Raw genomic sequence first — 20,625 nt, 5'->3', positions numbered from 1 at the left:
CCCAAAGGGGACTTTGCAAATACTTTTCCGCTCACTGATGAATCACTCTGGGATTCATTGGGGCATCACTCTGGACAAACCAACAAAATCTCATATCTTACCCAAGGTTCCATGTACTTACGTTGTTCAACCAAGCTATCTACATAAGTTATATTAGGAAATGCACTAGTCAAAATATAAATTTTGTACCAAATCAACATTTTTTGCTTTAGTCTCACACATAAGTTAAAAATTTAAAACATTAATTACCATCTATTTTCAGCACCCTGCAGTAATGACATTCCTTTGTTCTTCCTGATGCAAAAAGATTTTTTAAATTTGTACATTTAGTCTCTGTCATTATACATTCGAGGCAATCCTAGATTATACCATCTCAATCTTTGTCGTCTATCTTTCTTTCTGATTTCACTCTTCCTTTTTATGATAAATGTATCACAATTCAGTTTTCTGCTTCTCAGTTAATGTACTCTTTGGCCCCCTCCATCTATTTGGCATCACAGATAATGTCCAAAATAAACAAACCACGTCTTATAGTATCCTCACTTGGTTGTACAATCAGCAGCACTCTCAATTTTAGACAATTTTTATTGGCCCCTAATGACAAAGAACCCACAGTCACCAACTATCCAAATCAAAACTACCCCTTATCACTTGTCACTCCCCTCCCCTACAGTTGGGTGCCCTTGGTATTGCTGTGGCATTACATCTTCTTGAAGAATTGACCCTTTTATCAATATTTAGTGCCCTTCTTCGTCTTTTAAAAATTTTTTTGACTTAGAGTCTATTTTATCTAATATTAGTATAGTCACCCCTGCTATATTTCTTTTTCATGGAAGAACTTATTTATATTTGAAGTGTTAATTGGTGGAACATATAGGTCTATACAACTCCTTTTAATCATGTTCACCTTTAATATGGTAATCTTACTTATAAACCCACTAGTGAACTGCCATCCCTTCTGTCTATTCCCTTATAATTAAATAATAAAGACAAAGGCCAGTACTGGTTCAGGTACTTAACTAAAAATAACATCTTCAAGAAGTCCTATTTACAATGGGTTCACACCCACAGGAATGCAGATTAAAATTAAGAACATGTTTTAGCTGGGGTACATAATGATCTACTACACATGAAATATTTCCCCCCATCCTTTCACTTTCAACCTACTTATTTCTTTGAATTTAACTGAGTCTTTTCTAAAACAACATGTAGTTGAATCATGCTTTTTTATTCATTTTGCCAACCTCTGCCTTTTGATGGGAGAGTTTAACCTATTTACATTTAAAGTAACTATCAATAATGCAAAACTTTCTTCTGCCATTTTGCTCCTTTTTAAAAAAAGGTTTATTCCTTTTTGTCTTTCAATTCTAATTCTTCCTTTACTGCTTATTAGTTGATCTTTTTTTTTCCTTCCCCCATGGGCAGGCACCAGCACAGTAGGCAAGAACTCTGCCACTGAGCCACCATTGTCCACCCTGTATTAGTTGATCTTTTGTACTGAGCCCTTAGAATCCCTTCTCATTTCCTTCTGTGTAGATTTTTCCAATATTTTTTTGCCTAAATTTAACAGCCTAAATCTAAAATAATCTCATTTGGTTCAATATCAATCTACCTTCAATAATATATACAAATTATGTTCCTATAGCTCTCTGCACCCCATCTTCATTTAGTTCTTGTCAAAAGTACATAGTGAGTCTAAAACCATTGATTTATCATTTTTTTCTTTTCTTTTTTTTTTTTTTTCACATGGGCAGACACTGAGAATCCAACCCGGGTCCCCAGCACAGCAGGCGAGAACTCTGCCTGCTGACCCACTGAGGTCAGCCCTATTATTTCTTTATAATGCATTTTACATCCTGTAAGAACTAAAAAGTGGAGTTACAAACCAAAAGTACATTTATATTTACCCATCTTGTTACCTGTACTGAGGATATTTATTTCTTCATGCAGCTTCAATCTATCATTAGTGTCCCTTTTAAACCTGAGGAATTCCCTTTAGCATTTCTTGTAGGGTGGTCTAGTGGTATTGAATTCCCTCACTTTTTGTTTATCTGGAACTGTTTAATCTCTCCTTCATTTTTTTTCTCTTTCATCTTTGCAAAACCATCTTACCTGATAAAGCATTCTTTTTTTTTTTTTTTAGAATTTTATTTAAACAACAAGACACTTGACTTGAAGGGAAGACTATCTAGGATTCATTTCTTTTAGAGTAATTTATCCCTTCTTAAAGAGAGATTGCCCTACATGTAATAGCTGTGTACGAAAATGTTATACAGTTGTCCTTGGTGTTACAATGACAAATAAAAAACATTAAAATTCTCCAATCGAACAAGGTGTGCAGGATTTTTTTACGTTGTTGGTTTTTGTAAAACAGTTAGAGCAAATAACTTACTGGAATATAAAGATAAGAGTTGAATGAGCATGCCACTAATGGAGAAAGGGGGTATTTTCACAGAACTAATATTTTCCCCCATCCATCTCCATTTGATGGCGATTAAAACATACTATTGGACATTTAGTAAATACAAAAAAAAAACAATATGTTTGTGCACATACACCAGTTACTTTATGTACAATAAAGGAACAGAGAAGGGTAAAATGAAAGATCAGAGAAAACTATACTGTAGTAGACAGGATGTGGTGGACCCAAATTGCAGTTTTTCTAATTGAGAATGTATTCTTGGTCTGTAGGAACAGAGTTCTGGAGTAAAGTAGCAGGCTCCCTTTTTAACAGACACCTCCTGTCTGCTGCTGGAACACGTCAATTGTATCTTCAAGGTCCAACTGGCAAGGTGTGTCCATTTCATTGATTGGCTGCCCAGCAAATTGGAATCTGATCTGCCTCATTGACAAACCTGTTGTTCACAATTGGCTTTCATTAGCTTACTAAGTGGTGTATGCCTCTTAATCTTAAACTGCACCACAGAACCATCCTGCCCCTCCACCTTCAGATTAATATGATCATTATTCTCAGTCTTGACTCCTTCCTTGGGTTTTTTGTCAGCCATGGTGCGAGTCAGAGTCTCCTCAGCTACGGCTTCACAAAAGAGGTACCAGGCCCACACCGTACGAGCACACAAACAGCAGCAGAAGTGGCAGAAGAAGCCCAACAGAGCATTCTTGACTGGCAATTATTTCTTTCAACGCTTTAAATATGTTATCCCATATCCTTCTTGCCTTCCCTGGTTTCTGATGAGAAATTTGCATTTAGTATTACTGAGAGTTCTTTGTACAGAATGCATTGTTTCTCTCTAGAAACTTTCAGAATTCATTCTTTATCTTTGGCATTTGATAATTTGATTATCAAATTATAATCAAATAATCATATAATTATATGTCTGAGTGTGGATTGATCTGGACTTATCATATTTGAAGTTTGTTGAGCTTTTTTTTACAATGGGGCCTCAAGCAAACTTTCAAGCCTTATCTCATAAACAAACCAGACGACTCCCTTGCTTAAACACATCATATATTTTCCTTCCTCCATGTTATTACTCATGCTGTTTCTTAAATTGGAGTGCCCCACCTCATTCCTGCCTGCCAAAGAGGCCTTATTGGGTTTCCCACCTGTTATAGGAGAGCTCTTCCTTCTCTTATTTAATTGCTACCATTCTTACAGCACTGTTCATATTAGAATCACTTACAGACCCTGTTCTTAATTATGGGAAAGGATTGTATGTATCATGTTTTTAGATTTCTTCTGGTTCCTTGCATTTAGCCGACAAATGTTTATTGAATTGAATTCAGAATTCTAATTTTAATCTCTGTATCCTGGATTTCCTAATTTTTAGCTGTATGAGTATGGATAAATTATTTAATCAATTTCTCTAAGCCTGCTTCTTCATTTGAAAAAGCGGGATAACAGCATATACTTTGTAGGATTACCACAAAGATAAAATAATGATGCACTTAGAGAGCTTAGCCCTGTGCTTGGCAACATAGGAGCTATGGATTGTCAGGGAAGGAAAAGATCTATGTAGGATGGGACAATGGCAGAGTGCTTCCTGGAGGAACTCGGATGTGAGCTGGGATATAAATAGATGAAGAGAGAACACATTCTAGGCAGAGGAACCAACCTGAACGAAAAAATAAAGAAGAATCAAGAAAGAGTAGGGTGTGCTGAAGACAGGGCTGATTGTAAGTCCTGGGTAATACTTTTAGAAAGTTCCCCAGGAGAAGAGACTGGGATAGGAGAACAACAGAAGAGAAGATTTTCTGCAGTATGGGTTAGCAGGTTGGAAGGAAAGGAAATCAGTTTCTAATAATTTTCTGAAGGTTTCTGCTATTAGGTTTGACCCTTTTAGCAATAGCAACTAAACTGGAAGTGGTAGCCAGTTTGGAAGGTGACACAATCAAATCAAGTGTTTTCAGCAAGTTGTAGCAAAGGGTAGAAATGGGGAAAATGCCAGTTAGCTGCTAATTAAGACTTACTTTTATATTAAAAGTAATACAATAATTAAAGTTCAATAAAGAAGGAATTTGCCTTAGCAAATCAGTTTATGGAGTAAAAGTTCTAGGAGGAGGCAGTAGAAAAGACTGATTATTAAAAAGTCAATTTGTAAAGTAATCATGTTAAAACACTGAATGAAGCTGCATCTGAGCTATAGGGTTTTTTTTGTTTTTGTTTGCTTGTTGGTTTGTTTGTTGTTGTTGTTTTTTACTATTATTACTACTTTTATTTCTTTTCTTTATATTAACATTTTATATCTTTTTCTGTTGTGTTGCTAGTTCCTCTAAACCGATGCAAATGTACTAAGAAACAATGATCATGCATCTATGTGATGATGTTAAGAATTACTGAGTGCATATGTAGAACGGTATGATTTCTAAATGTTGTGTTAATTTCTTTTTTTTTTTTCTTTCCGTTAATAAAAAAAAAAAAAGTCAATTTGAGACAGGGTCAGCACAGCCAGTAAATTCGCTAATGTAATCATACAGTGTACTAAGAGATATGAGGATCAAGGTCAAGGAAGGTCATTGTCTCACTATATTCTGCAGTGGTCAGATCACACCTCAGTATTTATTAAGTCACATTTGGCTTGCAAGCAACAGAAATCCAAGTCAGAAGGGAATGCATCCACCCGCAGCAGTAGTCTCCAATGGTGCCCCTCCCAAATCCCCTTCATAGGTCAGTGCACATGTTCCCCAGCTGCTGCGAGTGTTGGCTGCTAAGGCCTCCCAGCTGCCTGCAATTCCAGATAATTTTCCTCAGCTGACAGGAGTGGCCTTGGGTACCTTACCTCCAGTATGGCCCAAGGCTACTGGCTGACTAATAGTGGAGTACAAAAAGCTGTCCCATTGCCTCAAGGGATAATTCTGTGGTGTGGTTTGTGCCCAAGAGCTCTCCCCTTGTGGATCAGGCCAAGAGGAGACCGTGCTAAGACCATAGCCTTGCTCTACTTTTCCCCTTTTCCTGTCCTAATTCCCTCCTTTACAGGTTTTTCCTGAAGAGACCCCCTTCAATAATTACTGTTCACATGATCTGACAGACTCTGTTTTTCCAGAACCTGACCTGACATGTATAAAACTGAAAAACCAGAAAATAGCCGGATTCAGGTTCTCAGACAGAGCCATCACCTGATGAAGACTTTAATTGTATATGGGCTCTGATATATATTTTTAATTTGCTTTATTCTTGAGCAAATTCTCTCTCCAAGGACCTCCATGTTAACTCCAGTGGTATAGCTGTACAGTTCAGCAGCCCCAGTTCAAAGAGAACTTCTCCTTCTCAGTAGTCCAACAAAAGTCCCAGGACTCATTCTGATTGGGCTGTCTTACATCACATGGCTTTCCCTAAATCAGTCATTACAAATGGGGGTGGAGTGCAGAGCTCTGATTGCTACCAATCACAGCTTTGTATTCAACTTGGGCCATGTGCTCAACTTTGGAAAGTTCAGTGGTGAAGTCATCCCCATGGCAACCATATGGCCAGAAAATAATGAGGAGTGATTTTCCAGAGGAAATTAGGAAGATCAAAATAACAGATGTCTTCCATAGATCCCTATAAATGGAAGGAGGTCCACAAGAAAGTAATTAGGATGGTGAGGCATATGGGAGCACTATCATCTGAAGAATGATCACAAGAAAGAGGAACTTTCTCCCTGTGGTTTGGGGGGATGGAAGGAGTGTGTGGGAAAGAGTTTAAGATTGCCATGTTAAAATATTTGGAACGTTGGCCATAACAAAGTGGGATCAGACATGTTCTGGGAAACTTTGGAGGACAACATTAGGATCTAGCATCAAAAATTAGATCATCCATAAAAAATATATATAAACAATTCAGAGTGGTGCAACAGTGGCTCAGTGGCAGAATTTCCGCCTGCCATGCTGGAGACCCAGGTTTGAATCTTGGAGCCTGCCCATGTGTGGGGGGTGTGTGTGTGAATATATATATATAATTTAAATTTTACAAAAAAGAACAGCCGTCTTTATAAGGTGGTGAGCTTGCCATGTGTGAGAGACTTGAGGTGGTGCCCCTGCTGTAAATGTGTATGTTGCACCTTCTATGCTAAGAAAATACACTGTGCTTTCTTCTCATCTACTTGGATTTTTCACTAACACTGCCTCTAGGTGGGCCCTACCTGGAATGTCCCACCCCGGTCTGGTCTTGGGGGTATCTAGCTCACCCCAATAATTCCAACAAGCAATGCTTTCTCCTCTGAGGCTCACTTGTGCACCCTGTGTGTTAGTCATCATACTTCATCCCTGTTACCTCATAGAAGCCTTTACTTCCCCCAGTCTGTTTTAAGTGTCCCCAGGACAGTGACTGTATCTCGTTTCTTTTACCCCATCAGTGTCTTACTCATGGTGGGGACCCAAGAAACATTTGTTGAATTAAGAACTTTATCTGGGATTTTGTGGAAGGAGTCTTGCCTTGGAGGAAGGTGTGTGACTAAAGGATCCCATGGATCTTGTCTAACGCCAAGATTCTATGATTAGCCCCTGCTAGTGAATTTGAGGCTGACTTAAAGGCAAGTAATTGAGAACACCCAGGGTCACTTCAGTTCTTGCAGCTATTGGAGAGTGAGGCATCCTCTTCCACGCTTCCTCCATGAGTTACATCAATGGGAAGTCATCTGTGGCCCTTGGAGGAGAACAGTGAGGGAGAACGGGAGATTAAAGTAACAGCGTATTCTAGAATGTAAAGTGAATTGTCAATCTTTGTGTCTTTGCACTGCTCCTCTGGAACCTGCTCCATTCTTCCTCTAGTTACTGTTACACTTCCCTCCAACCTTGCCAGGTGAGCCCATCCCCAGATAGCCTTTGGGATTGCATTTCCTCTTCTTTTCCACCCCACCAATTTAGAGTTCTTTCCCTATTGCTGGGGACCCGGGTGGAGATGAGGCAAAGAACCTGCTTCTACCACGGAACCTTACCACAATGGACCTCACTTTTTTTGTTTCTCTCTCCATTTAGCCTGCTTTCTTTCTCCATGTTGAAGACATGGACCAGGTCTTGCTGATTTTGTGGGCCCTGGGCTTAATGCAGGACACACACACGTTCGCTTTGCGAATGGATGCCAGAAAGAGTAAGACATCAGCATTTCAGAAATCTGAGGTCGTTGGGAGTCATCTAATTCGGTTCTCCCTTTTACAGAGGCTCTTCCAGGAGTGTCGCCACACAAGCTTTTGGGTTCATTCAGTCCTGTTTCTTCTCACAACCGCAGGCACTTTCACTGCAAATGACGACAATCTTGACAGGTAGGGAGGGGTAGGCAGATGACAATGTCCTCCCTTTTACCATCAGGTAAACTGACTTAGAGAAACAAGGCAGCAGGCCTCGGTGGGGCGGGGGATATAACGGGAATTCAGGGCTCCAGGCCAGTGCGGAATTTATTGTTTCTCTTTTTGGGAAGCGTCACTATGAAATAATCGACTTAAGAGCCCCAGGCGAGAGTCTTTCTACTCCCGAGAAGGATCGGGATGGGGTCGGAAGGATAAATGGGGTAAGAGACCTCGCGGCTCGGCATTGACCCTTGGCAACTTGGTGAAGTCCAGCCGGGTCCGCCGCCCTTTTCTTGACAGTGACCAATGAACTGCGACCTCTTTAAGGCCCCAGCGCCCCGCCTCCCACTCGTCGCCGACCTCCTCCCACCTCCACGCCACTGCTCAGCCACTTTCAGATTTCTCTCGGCGATGAGGTCATCTTCCCGCTGCCCATTGGCTGCGCCGTGCCGTCAGTCACAGGAAGTCCCGCCTCCTTCCTAGCCTCCTGGGTTCCTCTCCCCTCCCCGCCCACCCTTAGTCTGGCAGCTCTGGGCCCCGACGAGGCCTCTGATTGGCCAGAGCAAGCTGTCGCTCTTCCAACAGGCGGAGTGGGGAGTCGGGAGGCGGGAGTCGGGTGTGGTGGGAGGGCCCGCAACTTCCGAGGCTGAGAGGAGCCGGTGGTGGCCGTGTCTGTGGCGGCCCCGGTGGCGAGATCGACCGTTCCATCCTCCTCACCTCCTCGGCCTCTCTCGCCACACGCCGTCCGCTCGCGCCGACTCCTTCCTGGCTCCGCGTGTCCTGGCTCGACCTTAAGCCTCGGTGGGGCAGACGTGAGCGGTGAGAGTGGGAGCTGGGAAAGCCGCGGAGCCCGGCGGGGGAAGAGAGCTAGGCGGTGAGTGAGAGTCCGGGCAGGGGACCCCTCCCCCACCGCGGCCCCAGCCCCGCCCGAGCATCCTTTCTTTTCACTACCCCTCCGCGCATCCCCCTAGGGGTATCGGGCGAGCAGGGCCTCGCGCCCCCAGCCTCCTTTCCGCCGACGCCCCGCCCCTCCGGGCCGAGGTCGCTTGAGTCAGGCCCACCGGACCCGGGCTTGCACCTGCGCGCCGCCTGGTGCGCGAGGCGCCGGGGTTCCCGCCCTCGATGCACCCGGGGTGTGTTTTGACTGTGGGCCCCGGGTGTCTGGGCATTTTCTCCGGATCTTGTGCAAGCCCTCAGGATCCATGTGCAATTCCCAGGATTCCCAGGCAAGGGAAGCGCACCTGGACTTGTTGATGCTTGTGAAGAAACCTGAGTGTCCTCCAGCGTAGAGGGCTCTGTGTAGATCTGAAAGTTGGCTGCCAAGAGCTTTACCCTTTAAGAAAGTGCCTGTCAGGACGCTTTTGATTGCTTCCCCCCTTCTATCTTAAGAAAGCATTGCTAACTCAATAGTGGCCAAGGCTGAGGCTTTGGAATAAGGCTCCCAGAGCTGTCTTTTGGGGAGGTCATTTGAGCTTTGGTTTCCTCGTCTGATTTAGATGAGGAAAATAATACATATCCCTTTGGGCTTTTGTGGGTATTAAATGAAATAATTCACATAAAATATTTGGCACAGTACCTAGCACAAAGTAAGGGCTCAAGAAATGTTTGTTGTGGAGAATGGCTGGTTTGTTTAGTGTATATTTAAACACTGACCCAGCTTGACTTTGTCTAGATTTCTGTTTTCTCCCTTTTTTTTTTAAATGTAGCATAAGTAAAGGGCAGTTTGGTGGACAGTTGACTGGTTGCCAGCTTATGCTTGGCATGAAGTGTGTGCATACACGAATGTGAAATACGTCATTAAGTAAAATTATGCCTACGCTTTATATGTTATTTCATAGTTTCAAACCCATAAGATGCTTGGAATACATAGTTACCAGTTTTTTTTAAGTCTTTGTAGTTGCCAGTTTTTGAGATCTTTTCAAGGACTGAAAGATCATTACTCTGTATGAAGTCAAAGCCTGTTACAAGCTTTATTCACAATAAGAGGTTAAACTTAGGTGTTTTCATTCTAGAAGACCCCTAAAAACTCCAGATTTTACTTATGAAAAGCAACCAACTCCCAGGGTGAGGTGCGAAGCCAGCTGGCTCACAGCCCCATGACTGCAGGGTGTGGAATCTTTGACTGAAAGTTATTAAGCTAAGTTTTGCTTAATGTCATTGCGTTTTTACTAGCAATCAAAGGGCTTTATGATATTCAGTTTAATTAAGTGATTTAGAAAGAAGCAAACCATTACTGCCTTCTTCAACTACACATGTGAAGAAAAACTGTGTAGTATAGCGCTAGTGTCTGTTTCAGTTTTTTGCTGCTAGCTGTTTGGAAGAGCCCCTGTTTAAAAAGGCTTCCATACCTCACATCTATTAGGATACATTTTTATTTAGGGTTAAAGCATGAGAGATGGAAGAGGAATATGTATCCCATAATAAAAACTTTCCACATCTTCAGTGCTCTGCCAAATGCTGTGAGGGAGGGTTTCAGAAGAAGTATAAAAGAGGATCTCTGCTCATTAAGGGCAAACCCATAAAGTTTGGGTCACCTGGTAGTAATTACAGGTACCACTTAAGTAATGATTTCATTCATTCAGTCATTCAGTTATTCAGCAAAGTTGTTCCATTTCTGAAATGTGCCAGGTGTTTTTCGAAGAGCTTGGCTTATGAAGGTGAGATATGTCCGTTTCTCAGGAGGAGCTCACAATCTAGTTGGAGGGGCAGACAAGTAAAATAAATTCCAGTTCAAACCCAGAAATGTATGGGAGAGTTAAGGGAGCTTTTCCTTTGAAAACATGGGAGGGCTTCAAAGAGAAGATGGTATTTGAGCTGAATCTTAACTCGCTAGATGAAGGAGAGGAAGATCATTCCAAACAGAAGTAGCTGAGCTTATTTATTTTATGTTTATTTATAAATGTGATAGTATTTGCTAAAAAGTGTGGTCTGTGGGAGTGCTCAGCAAGAATTGAGGACATTGACACAGATATTTTACAGTTTGTTAAGAAGTTATGAACTTCTCTTGAGTCTGCAGCTTAAATATTTATTTAAATGTACAAAGACATGCTGTGAAACATATGGCCAGTTAAACACGATGAACAGAGTAAAAGTAATTTTGAATAACTAAATTTTACAAAGAAGAAATTAGAAATTTGAATTCATATTAAACAAAGATTTGTGTATTACATTTGGAAAGAAGTCTACGGCAAGAGCATATACTCTGCAAGGGCAGGGATATTTGTTTCTTTTGTTTCAAGAACAGTTCTTGGGACATAGTACATACCCGGTAAATGTGTTTGAATATAAGAGAAACATGAGCAAATATATATTTACAGTGAGAGAGTGTGTGTGTGTGTGTATGTGTGTAAATGCTAGGGTTGGTAATAGGAATCAACTGACATAAGGAACATTATCATCTCCTATTGAGAAAAAACTGGCCAGGAGGTTATATTTCAGAAGGTCTTTTAGAGAATAGGGGAGGACATTGATGGATTGTGGGTAGTCTAGGCATAGGAAGTAGGTTATACATGGGTATGTTTCGGAGAAGAGGAGAATTGAATAAAGCTAATAGCCCACTGATACAATTCAACAAATATCGGTACTGTTTATGTCTAAGGTCTTAATGGAGTTTTGAGAAACAAGGAAAGTCTTTCTCTCAAGCTTATAGATTTGAGGTGTAAATACATTAGCTTTCTATTGCTGTGTAACAAATTACCCCAAAACTTAGTGTTTAAAACAATAAACATTATTATTATCTCTGAGAGTTTCTGTGACTTAGGAGTTTGGGAGTGTCTTGGCTGCATAGTTCCAGCTCAGGGTCTCTCATGAGATAGCATTCATATGTCAGCTGAGGTTGTAGTCACCTGAAGGCTTGATTGAGGCTGGCAGATCCTCTTACAAAATGGCTCGCTCATGGCTGGCATGTTGGTACAGGCTTTTGGTGGGATCCTCAGTTCCTCTCCAAGTGGACATCTCTACAAGACTATTCAGATGACCTCATGACATGGCTTCCCCCAGAGCAGGTAATCGAAGGGACCAAGCTGCATTGTCCTTTATGACCTAGCCACAGAAGTCACATACCATCACTTCAGTATTCTATTGGTCATACATTGTGGAAAAGGACTATATAAGGATGTGAATACCAGGAAGTCAGGATCATCGGGATTCATCTTGGAGGCTATATACCACAGTGGTAAAGTAGAAAATAAATGTTGGAAGAAGATAGGGAGTGCTAGGGAAGTTGGGTGGGGGAGGACAGGTGGGAAAGATTACCTTTGGAAGGATGAGGAAACTGGTAAAGATTTAGTTCTTTTAACAGATATTTACACACATTTATTTACAGTGTGCCTCCCACATGGTAGGCTACTGTGTGGAAGTGGATACTGAATTAGGGCTACATGATTGAAGTAGCCTTGGCCAGCATTGACACCAAGGAAAAAAATTTGATCCCTATGTGTAAAGTGAGGGTGGATTCATTTTTCTGATATTGAAGAGAACGTTTTCTTATCAGATTGATAGTTGAGCAGCTGTAGAGTCATAAGTAGTTAAAATCATAAATACTCAGGTAGTTTTAATCCTAGCTCTGCTGCTTGCTAACTTGTGTGACTTTGATATTCTTGCCACTGTTTAGTTTCTTTGTGACTCAGTTTCCTAACTATAAAGTGGGGATAATAGTGGTACCCACTTTATAATATTGCCTTGAGGCTGGCAGATCCTATTCCAAAAATATGTAAAGCTTTTCTGGAACAACTTTACATTTATTGTTTAAATTATAAATGTTGTTATTTAATGTGGTTGAATAAGATTGGAGTCTGATGAATGAAGTATTAGAATGATATGAATATCAGAAAGAGACATTTAAATGTCAAATATTGCTGCTCCCATATCAGTTTTTCCAGTTTAAGTAGTTAGGTATATATAATTTTTATTTCCCAAAGCAGAGTGAACCTGTGGCTCTATTTAGCTGAACTCTGACCTTTTGAACAATGAAAACAAGACCCTAGGAGAAGCACAACTGCCTATTAAGCATCAGTCATGCCCTTTTGTCATCCTTCTTTTTAAAATACTGGGTCCTCTATCTGTAGGGTTTAACCAAAAGCAATTCTTAAAGGTCCATGTGCTCCAAAAGAGCTGAGAGGTGGAACTTGGACCCTAGGATATATAGTAAAAGTGTATGAATGAGAAACTTTGTGGCTGAATGTAAGAACAAGGTTAATCTTAACCTGGCTGGAATTCAAAGGAAGCCTTAGGCACAGAAAGTGAAATTATGAGACGCTTCTACATCTGGAATATGTAAGTTTAGAAACTGAAAGTACAAATTGTTTGAAACCCCTTTGGGATGGACAAACTCTTCAGAGGCATTGATCATGTATTTTCCTGGTAAAGAGGTTTACCTTAGGATGAAAGAAAATTGGATTAAGCTTTCTGCCATTTTAAAACCTCAAATCTGATCTTTGTATATTAGAAAAACATGTATTTACTTAAAAATGTACAGATTCTTAAAAATATTAAATGTTACTTCTATTAAGAAGGAAGATAATTGAATTCCATATCACTGTAGGCGTTAAATTAGAAATTGTGTGATCTGCCAGGGTGCATTGTGTGAAATTAATTGTTTAAGTTGCCTTAACTTCTGTGGTTCAGTGACTCACATACTACTCCCTTATTGTTTAGTTGAAGGGAGGCACTGACAAATTAAATGGTTTGAGATTCCATGGCTCTTTAGTGGCTGAGGTCAGGCCAGCTTCTCTCCCTGTATTTAAGATTGGCTCATGTAGCAGTAATAGAAGATCTGTGGACTCCTGGAATAAAGAATATTGTGAAAATTTATTTTCCTTTTTTCCAGATACCATATTTTTACTTTTGAATGTCTTATTCATTTGTTTTCGCACTCACTCTAATATGCATTTAGAACTCATTCTGTTTGTAAATGATAGCTTGTTATGAGTAATTTGGATGGTTCATTCTGAAATCTGAGCGTATCCTCTATATGTTATGTTGAAGATAGGTGGAGTAATTATAGGTTTTTGACCTCTAAAATTTGTGAGTAGAAATTATGTCACGTTTGATTTTTTGAAAAATCTTTGTTCTGGTATTAAAATGTAAAGTATAACAGGTATAAATTGAAAAAATTCCATACTATAAGAGAATAAAATAATCTGTGAAGTAACCTGTCAAGTTTAAGGGCATCAGCAGATCTGGGTACTGACAATTACTAGCTCTGTTATGGTAGGCTCATTACTTAACATTCTTGTGCTGTTTTCTCATCTGTACTATGGAGTTAATACAGCCTGAGGTTGTTCTAAGATCGTGGAGAAATGGAAAGAGAAGTAACAGTGGCATCTATGCCTATGGTAGTCATGCTACCTCATTAATCCCCACCCAGACTACATAAGGTAAGTAGGGTTGCACCACTTTACATATGAGGAAAGAGAAGCTTGGAGAGCTGAACTAAGGAAGATCACAGTAAAGATTTGAATCATGTTTGTCTTTGAACTAAAAGGTGCATGCTCTCTCTGATAATGTTTATGGAATACCTAACTTGTCTCCAGTAAATGTCTGTTACTGTTTAATTTGCATAGGTTGATGAAAATGTTACTTGTGGTAAGAATTTTTTGTGGTGATAAAGTGTTGGAGTTCTCACAGTATTCTTTCAAAATTCCTTATATGTATCTTGTTGCTATTCTCAGATGGAAAACAATATTGATGACCTCACATCTTAAATTATTCAATGAATACTAAATAAGGACATACTATAATGCCCCAGTTTTTAGACTTTTTGTTAGGGTTTCAGTGTCTTTTTAACTCAATGGTGTAAATGACACCAGGGTCTCTTAATCGTGGTTAATTTGTACATATTTTCACTACCACATAATTTACAGAAATTTGGAAAGCTGTCTTCTCTTTGTACTTTAGGACATCAAGTTGCATTTTGGTATTATAGTGGTATTATCGGGTTGAAGCTTCAGCTTTATTGTTGATTTTACATTTTGTTGGTATGATATATTTAGAGTAGTCGTTTTGAGTTTGCCATGTATATGTTGCCTTACCTTTCCTTTAAGAGGCAGAGATGGGGAACAAGAATTTAGAAATTAAAAAAGAGTAAGTGTTGGTTTCTTTTTCATCTTGGGACATGGAATAATCACTTTTCATGAAAAAGAATCACTTGAACTAAAGCTTCCTTTCAGGACTACCTTTTTTAATTCTAATACTCCAGGGAATATCCTCAAGTTGGTGGCGTTGAAGGCAATGATGTTCTGGTATTATGTTCTATTTTATTGATTTAACTGAAGCGTTTCACATCTTGTTGAGATTGCCTTTCTGCACAGATTTTTTGTTTTTGTCCTGGAATGGAACCTGGGAACAAAGAGTCTGGCGGATCATAGGCTAGTGATTTGACATTAAATACCTTTAAGAATTTCCTTTACCACCCAGTAAAAGTTTATAGGCTGTGTTGGTTCATTTGTGTGATCTCTGTCATTAGTCTTTGTATGCACTGAGTTAAACAATTATTAATTATTTTCCTAAAATTGTTCACTCTATAGCATGATTTCTCCTCCCTTCTTTGACTTTTACCTGAAACCTGATTTTGAAAGTAAACCTGGCAGAATCAGAATATATGAAAACTGGACATGACCTGAACTGTTTGGACAAGCTATTCATGACATTTCATTTTCAACATGTCTAGTAACCTGTTGGGTGCCTAAATAAAACTGAGTTAATTATAGTGTAACCTTTTGTTCTATTTGGAGAGTGTTAAGGGATTTTTGAACATTGCCCAAAATTCACCTTCATCAAGTGAGCTTAGAAAGCTTAGAAAGTTCTTTCTAGAGTAAGGATTCTCAAAACTTTACCTGGATGACCCTCCCTAACTCTTGTGAGGCTTTCACATTTTTACAGTATCCTTATGGTAATTTTTCTTTCTTTCTTTCTTTTTTTTTTTTACAGCCCATAAGTATTTTAGTTTTATTTCTTACATCTCTTATGCCATGAATTCATAGAGAATAGGCTCCACTAGCTCAAGCTCCTTTCCATTGGTTCTCTCAAAGTGTGCTTCTCTGAGTGGAGCAGGCAGGCACTTCAGTTGAACCTTTCTCCTTGGCTTCCTTTTTGTTTTTCTGATCATTTTCCTTTCCATCCTTCAGGAAGCATTGCTCTGAGAGTGCTTAATGTGCTAGATATGCACATAATTTTTCTTGGCGAGAATCTTGCCCTTCACTTGTTTCTTTACGATACCAACAACATTCTGGTTAATATTGTAGACTCTTTTACTTTTTTGTGTGTGTGTGCATGGTCCAGGAATTGAACCTGGGTCTCCCTCATAGAAGGTGAGCATTCTACCACTGAACCACCTGTGCACCCAAACATTGCAGACTCTTTTTGTTTTGCCATGGTTACAGTTGTGCATTCCTTTTTAAATATGCCCATTCCCTTGATGTCTGTGATATCACCTTTCTTGTAGATTTGCATGTATGTGACCAAAGGAACATGTTTTCTAAAAGATCTAGAAAACAGATAGCAGGTGCCTCTCTTCTTTCCCCTTTGTGTTTGACATTTTGGCGAATTAATGCAAGGTGGTGGTTCCTACTGAAAGGCTAGTGTACCTGTTTTTAATCATGGCTCTGTCACTCACTGGCTCTGTGATCTTGGGCAAGGGAATTAATCTTTCTCAGTGTCTGTTTCCTCATAGGATAGTGTTAAGTAAATAAAGTTACGTGTAAATAATTTAGCATGTAATATGTATTAAATACATGTTAATTTTTTTTTGCCAATTTTAAATAGTTTTATTTAAGACATTGCATTTTCCACTTACAATACAGTACTAATAAAGTGCAATGTTACATCCTTTCCCTGTGCACATATTCCGTAGTCAAGTATTAAGAATGCCCAGGAATTTTGTATAGCAGCTGAACTGCTACAGAATGTGCTGCAAATTTAGGTCCTTCAATTTTTTATCGTGGAAGAGTGCTGAAGTATGTGTGCCGATTGAATTTAATCGACCTCTTCAATGGTGAGTCCAGAAGATGCACCACCAGAAGGAGGTGCTCCACCACCAGGGAAGCCCCCAGGCATTCCTCCTGGCATGCCTCCTGCACTTTGGTACAGCTTGGTAATTATGGGGTTGCAGACCTTCTCCAGCTCCTTCTGCTGATGTTCAAATTCTTCCTTCTCTGCAGTCTGATTTTTATCAAGCCAAATGATGATTTCATTACATTTGTCAAGAATCTTCTGTTTGTCTTCATCATTGATCTTGCCTTGAAGTTTCTCATCCTCAACTGTTGCCTTCATGTTAAATGCATAAGATTCAAGTGAATTCTTGGAAGACACCTTGTCCCTCTGCTTCTCATCTTCAGCCTTGTACTTCTCAGCTTCCTGGACCATGCGTTCAATGTCTTCTTTGCTCAAACGACCCTTGTCATTTGTGATGGTTATCTTGTTCTCTTTTCCTGTGCTCTTATCTACAGCAGACACATTGAGGATGCCATTGGCATCAATGTCAAAAGTGACTTCAATCTGAGGTACACCACGGGGGGCAGGAGGTATTCCAGTGAGTTCAAACTTGCCAAGCAGATTGTTATCCTTGGTCATGGCACGCTCACCTTCATAAACCTGAATGAGCACACCTAGGCTGGTTGTCAGAATAGGTAGTGAAGGTCTGTGTCTGCTTCGTGGGAATGGTGGTATTGCGCTTGATGAGGACAGTCATGACTCCACCAGCAGTTTCAATGCCAAGGGAAAGAGGAGTGACATCCAACAGCAGCAAATCTTTAACATTTTCAGATTTGTCTCCAGGTAAGATGGCTGCCTGGACAGCTGCACCATAAGCAACAGCCTCATCAGGGTTTATGCTCTTGTTTAGCTCTTTCCCATTGAAGAAATCCTGGAGAAGTTTCTGAATTTTAGGAATGCGAGTAGAACTGCCCACAAGGACAATATCATGGATCTGTGACTTGTCGAACTTGGCATCCCTGAGGGCCTTCTCCACAGGGTCCAAAGTGCCACGGAACAGGTCAGCATTCAAACCGGGCACGGGTTATAGAGGTATAGAAGTCGATTCCTTCATACAGAGAATCAATCTCAATACTGGCCTGGGTGCTGGAAGAGAGGGTACACTTAGCTCTTTCACAGGCAGTACGGAGGCGGCGGACAGCTCTTTTATTCTCACTGATGTCTTTCTTATGTTTGCGCTTAAACTCTGCAATAAAATGATTGACCATTCGGTTGTCAAAGTCTTCTCCACCTAAGTGGGTGTCTCCAGCTGTTGATTTGACCTCGAAAATTCCATCTTCAATGGTGAGAATTGACACATCAAAAGTGCCACCTCCTAAATCAAAGATCAGCACGTTTCTTTCAGCACCAACCTTTTTGTCTAAGCCATAAGCCATAGCAGCAGCAGTTGGTTCGTTGATGATTCTGAGTACATAGAGGCCGGCAATGGTACCGGCATCTTTGGTGGCCTGACGCTGAGAGTCATTAAAATAAGCTGGCACCGTGACAACAACATTGGTCACAGTCTTCCCAAGATAAGCTTCTGCAACTTCCTTCATTTTTGTGAGAACCATAGACGATACTTCCTCTGGATAGAAACTTTTGGTCTCGCCCTTGTATTCTACTTGGACCTTAGGCCTTCCTGCATCATTCACCACCACAAAAGGCCAATGCTTCATATCAGACTGCACAACAGCATCGTCAAATCTACGTCCAATCAGACGTTTGGCATCAAAAACCGTGTTTGTGGGGTTCATTGCAACTTGATTCTTCGCGGCGTCACTGATCAATCGTTCGGTATCAGTAAAAGCGACATAGCTCGGAGTTGTTCGGTCCCCCTGATCATTGGCAATGATCTCCACTTTTCCATGCTGGAAGACACCCACACAGGAGTAGGTGGTGCCAAGATCAATGCCAATCGCAGGTCCTTTCGACATGGTTGCTTATCGGAAGCCTGGCCCGTAAAAGAAAAGCCCCGAAAGGTAGCGCCGTGTTCCCATGTTAATTTTTATAGTACCCAAAGTTTCTTTTTCATAGCACTAGAGAAAATTACAGCTAAATAATTGTGTAATTATTTTGTTTGTTTTCTCATAAGCTTCATGAGGCCAGGAACCATGTATGTCTTTTCACTGCTGTATTCCCGGTATCTAGCACAGTGCCTGGCATGGCATAAATACTTGTTGAATGAATAGGAGTGACCTATCCCGTCTCTTGACCCTGTTGTCCTTATCTTAGAGGACAGTGTCCTGAACATATTTCCCTCAGTCCTTTTGAGAATAAATCAACTTATTAATTGAACTTTGATCTAGTAAAGATTGGAGTTAGGTAAAGGGGAAGGAAATGGTCAGATAAATAACAACCAGAAAGAAAGCAGTGTTCAAAATAAATTGTAAGAAGGTGGTACTTGTGGACTACTATAATCTGGTATCCAGGGTCAAATTCCACTAAAACAGTTTTTAGTGAGGTCACCACTGGCTTATATGTTGCTGAGTCATTGAATTTTCCCTAGGTTAGTAAATGATAACTCTTGTAGTTAATCACATAAGAAGCTTGGAGTCATCTTCTCTTTTTCCCCCACTTCATATACAGTCTCTAAGCAAATCCTGTTGGTTCTACCTTAAAAATACAGCCATAATCTAATCACTTCTCTCCACCTCCACCATAATAACCTTTGCCAAAGATATCTTTCTTAGTTTCCTGTGACTGCTGTAACAAAGTACCACAAATTTGGTAGCTTTAAACAACACATAATTATTCCCTTCGAGTTTTGGAAGTCAGAAGTCCTCAGTCAATTTTACTGGGTCAAATTTATAAGGTGTTAGGACAGCTGCATTCCTTCCAGAGGCTCTAGAGGAAGACACTTTTTCTTGCCTCTTCCAGCCTCTTGTGGCTGAGGCCTTCCCTGGCTTGTGGCCACATCACTTCAGTCTTCAGGGTCAGCATCTTCAAATCTCTCTTTGCTCCATCTTCACATCGTCTTCTCCGCTATGTCCTCTTCTTCTCTATGTCAAATCTCTCTTTCTTTTATAAGGGTATGTGTTTAGAGCCTGTTTTGGTTTGCTAAAGCTGCTGGAATTCAATATATCAGAAATGGGGGTTTATTAATTTAGAAGTACAATTCTAAGACTGTGGAAATGCCCAGATTACGGCATCAACAAGAGGTTACCTTTTTGGAGGAAAGACTGCTGGCATCTGGGGTTCCTCTGTCATGTGGAAAGTCATATGACGATGCCTGCTGATTCTTCTCTTCAAAATGTTGCTGGGAGTTTCTCTGTTAGGTTTTCTGAGCTCTCCAAAATATTTCTGCATTTTATCCTCTCAGAAAAGACTCCAGCAAGGAAATTAAGAAATCCCCATCTTGAATGGGCTGGAAATACCCTAAGCAAAATGTCCCACCTGTTGTAGATCTGCACCCACAGGGATGGATTAAAAGAACACAGGCTTTTCTGGAGTACAAAACATTTAGCTAATCTAGGATAATATTTCCATCTCAAGATCCTTAATTTATTTTACAACTGCAAAGATCTTCCCTCTCCTTTTTTTGCCATATAAGAAAAGATTTGTAGGTGCCAGGGATTAGGATGTGAGTATTTTTTGGGGTGTATGTGTGTCATTTTTTAATGTTTTTTTTATTGTGAAATATAAGATAGATACAAAAGAAAAAAAAATAATTTTCAAAGTGCACTCCAACAAGCAGCTACAGAACAGATTTCGTAATCTGGTATGGGTTACCATACACTGAAAAAGAGGGACTCCCAAGGAAACAGGCCATGCCCTTGATTTTGAAGCTTGCCCTTATGAAATCCATTTCTGCACCGGAGAAATGGGTTACCGTTCCACAGTTTCAGATTTTCCTTCTAGCTTCTCTGAAACACTGGAGGCTAAAAGAAATATCAATATAGTGATTCAGCAGTCATACTCATTTGTTAAG

At 40.3% G+C, this 20,625-nt stretch overlaps 1 protein-coding gene and 1 pseudogene across 13 annotated transcripts in view; one reads left to right on the top strand and one right to left on the bottom strand.

Moving 5' to 3' along the window:
* Positions 1-2,554: 2,554 nt before the first annotated feature.
* Positions 2,555-8,779, bottom strand: LOC143691020 (small ubiquitin-related modifier 2 pseudogene; annotated as a pseudogene). The gene is made up of 2 exons (XR_013179310.1): positions 7,377-8,779; positions 2,555-3,189 (listed from the first exon to the last, which is right to left on the bottom strand). The product of XR_013179310.1 is annotated as a small ubiquitin-related modifier 2 pseudogene (transcript).
* The window catches only part of MRTFA (myocardin related transcription factor A), a 347,988-nt gene continuing 334,122 nt past the window's right edge, over positions 6,760-20,625 (top strand). For 4 of the 12 annotated variants that reach the window (XM_077168932.1, XM_077168922.1, XM_077168921.1 and 1 more), the window contains exons 1-2: positions 6,760-6,884; positions 7,597-7,700. In XM_077168932.1, the coding sequence (XP_077025047.1) occupies positions 6,805-6,884; positions 7,597-7,700 (184 nt within the window). In that variant the 5' untranslated portion in view covers positions 6,760-6,804. Of the gene's footprint in view, positions 6,885-7,169; positions 7,241-7,596; positions 7,701-7,751; positions 7,946-8,241; positions 8,599-8,794; positions 11,899-20,625 lie in introns of those variants that run through there. The other 8 variants (XM_077168929.1, XM_077168924.1, XM_077168927.1 and 5 more) reach the window with 5 other exon arrangements.

This window comes from Tamandua tetradactyla, chromosome 7 (assembly GCF_023851605.1).
Source record: "Tamandua tetradactyla isolate mTamTet1 chromosome 7, mTamTet1.pri, whole genome shotgun sequence".
NCBI lineage: Eukaryota > Metazoa > Chordata > Mammalia > Pilosa > Myrmecophagidae > Tamandua > Tamandua tetradactyla.
Note: the sequence above shows the minus strand (reverse complement) of the source record. Positions and strands in the feature narration are given on the sequence as shown.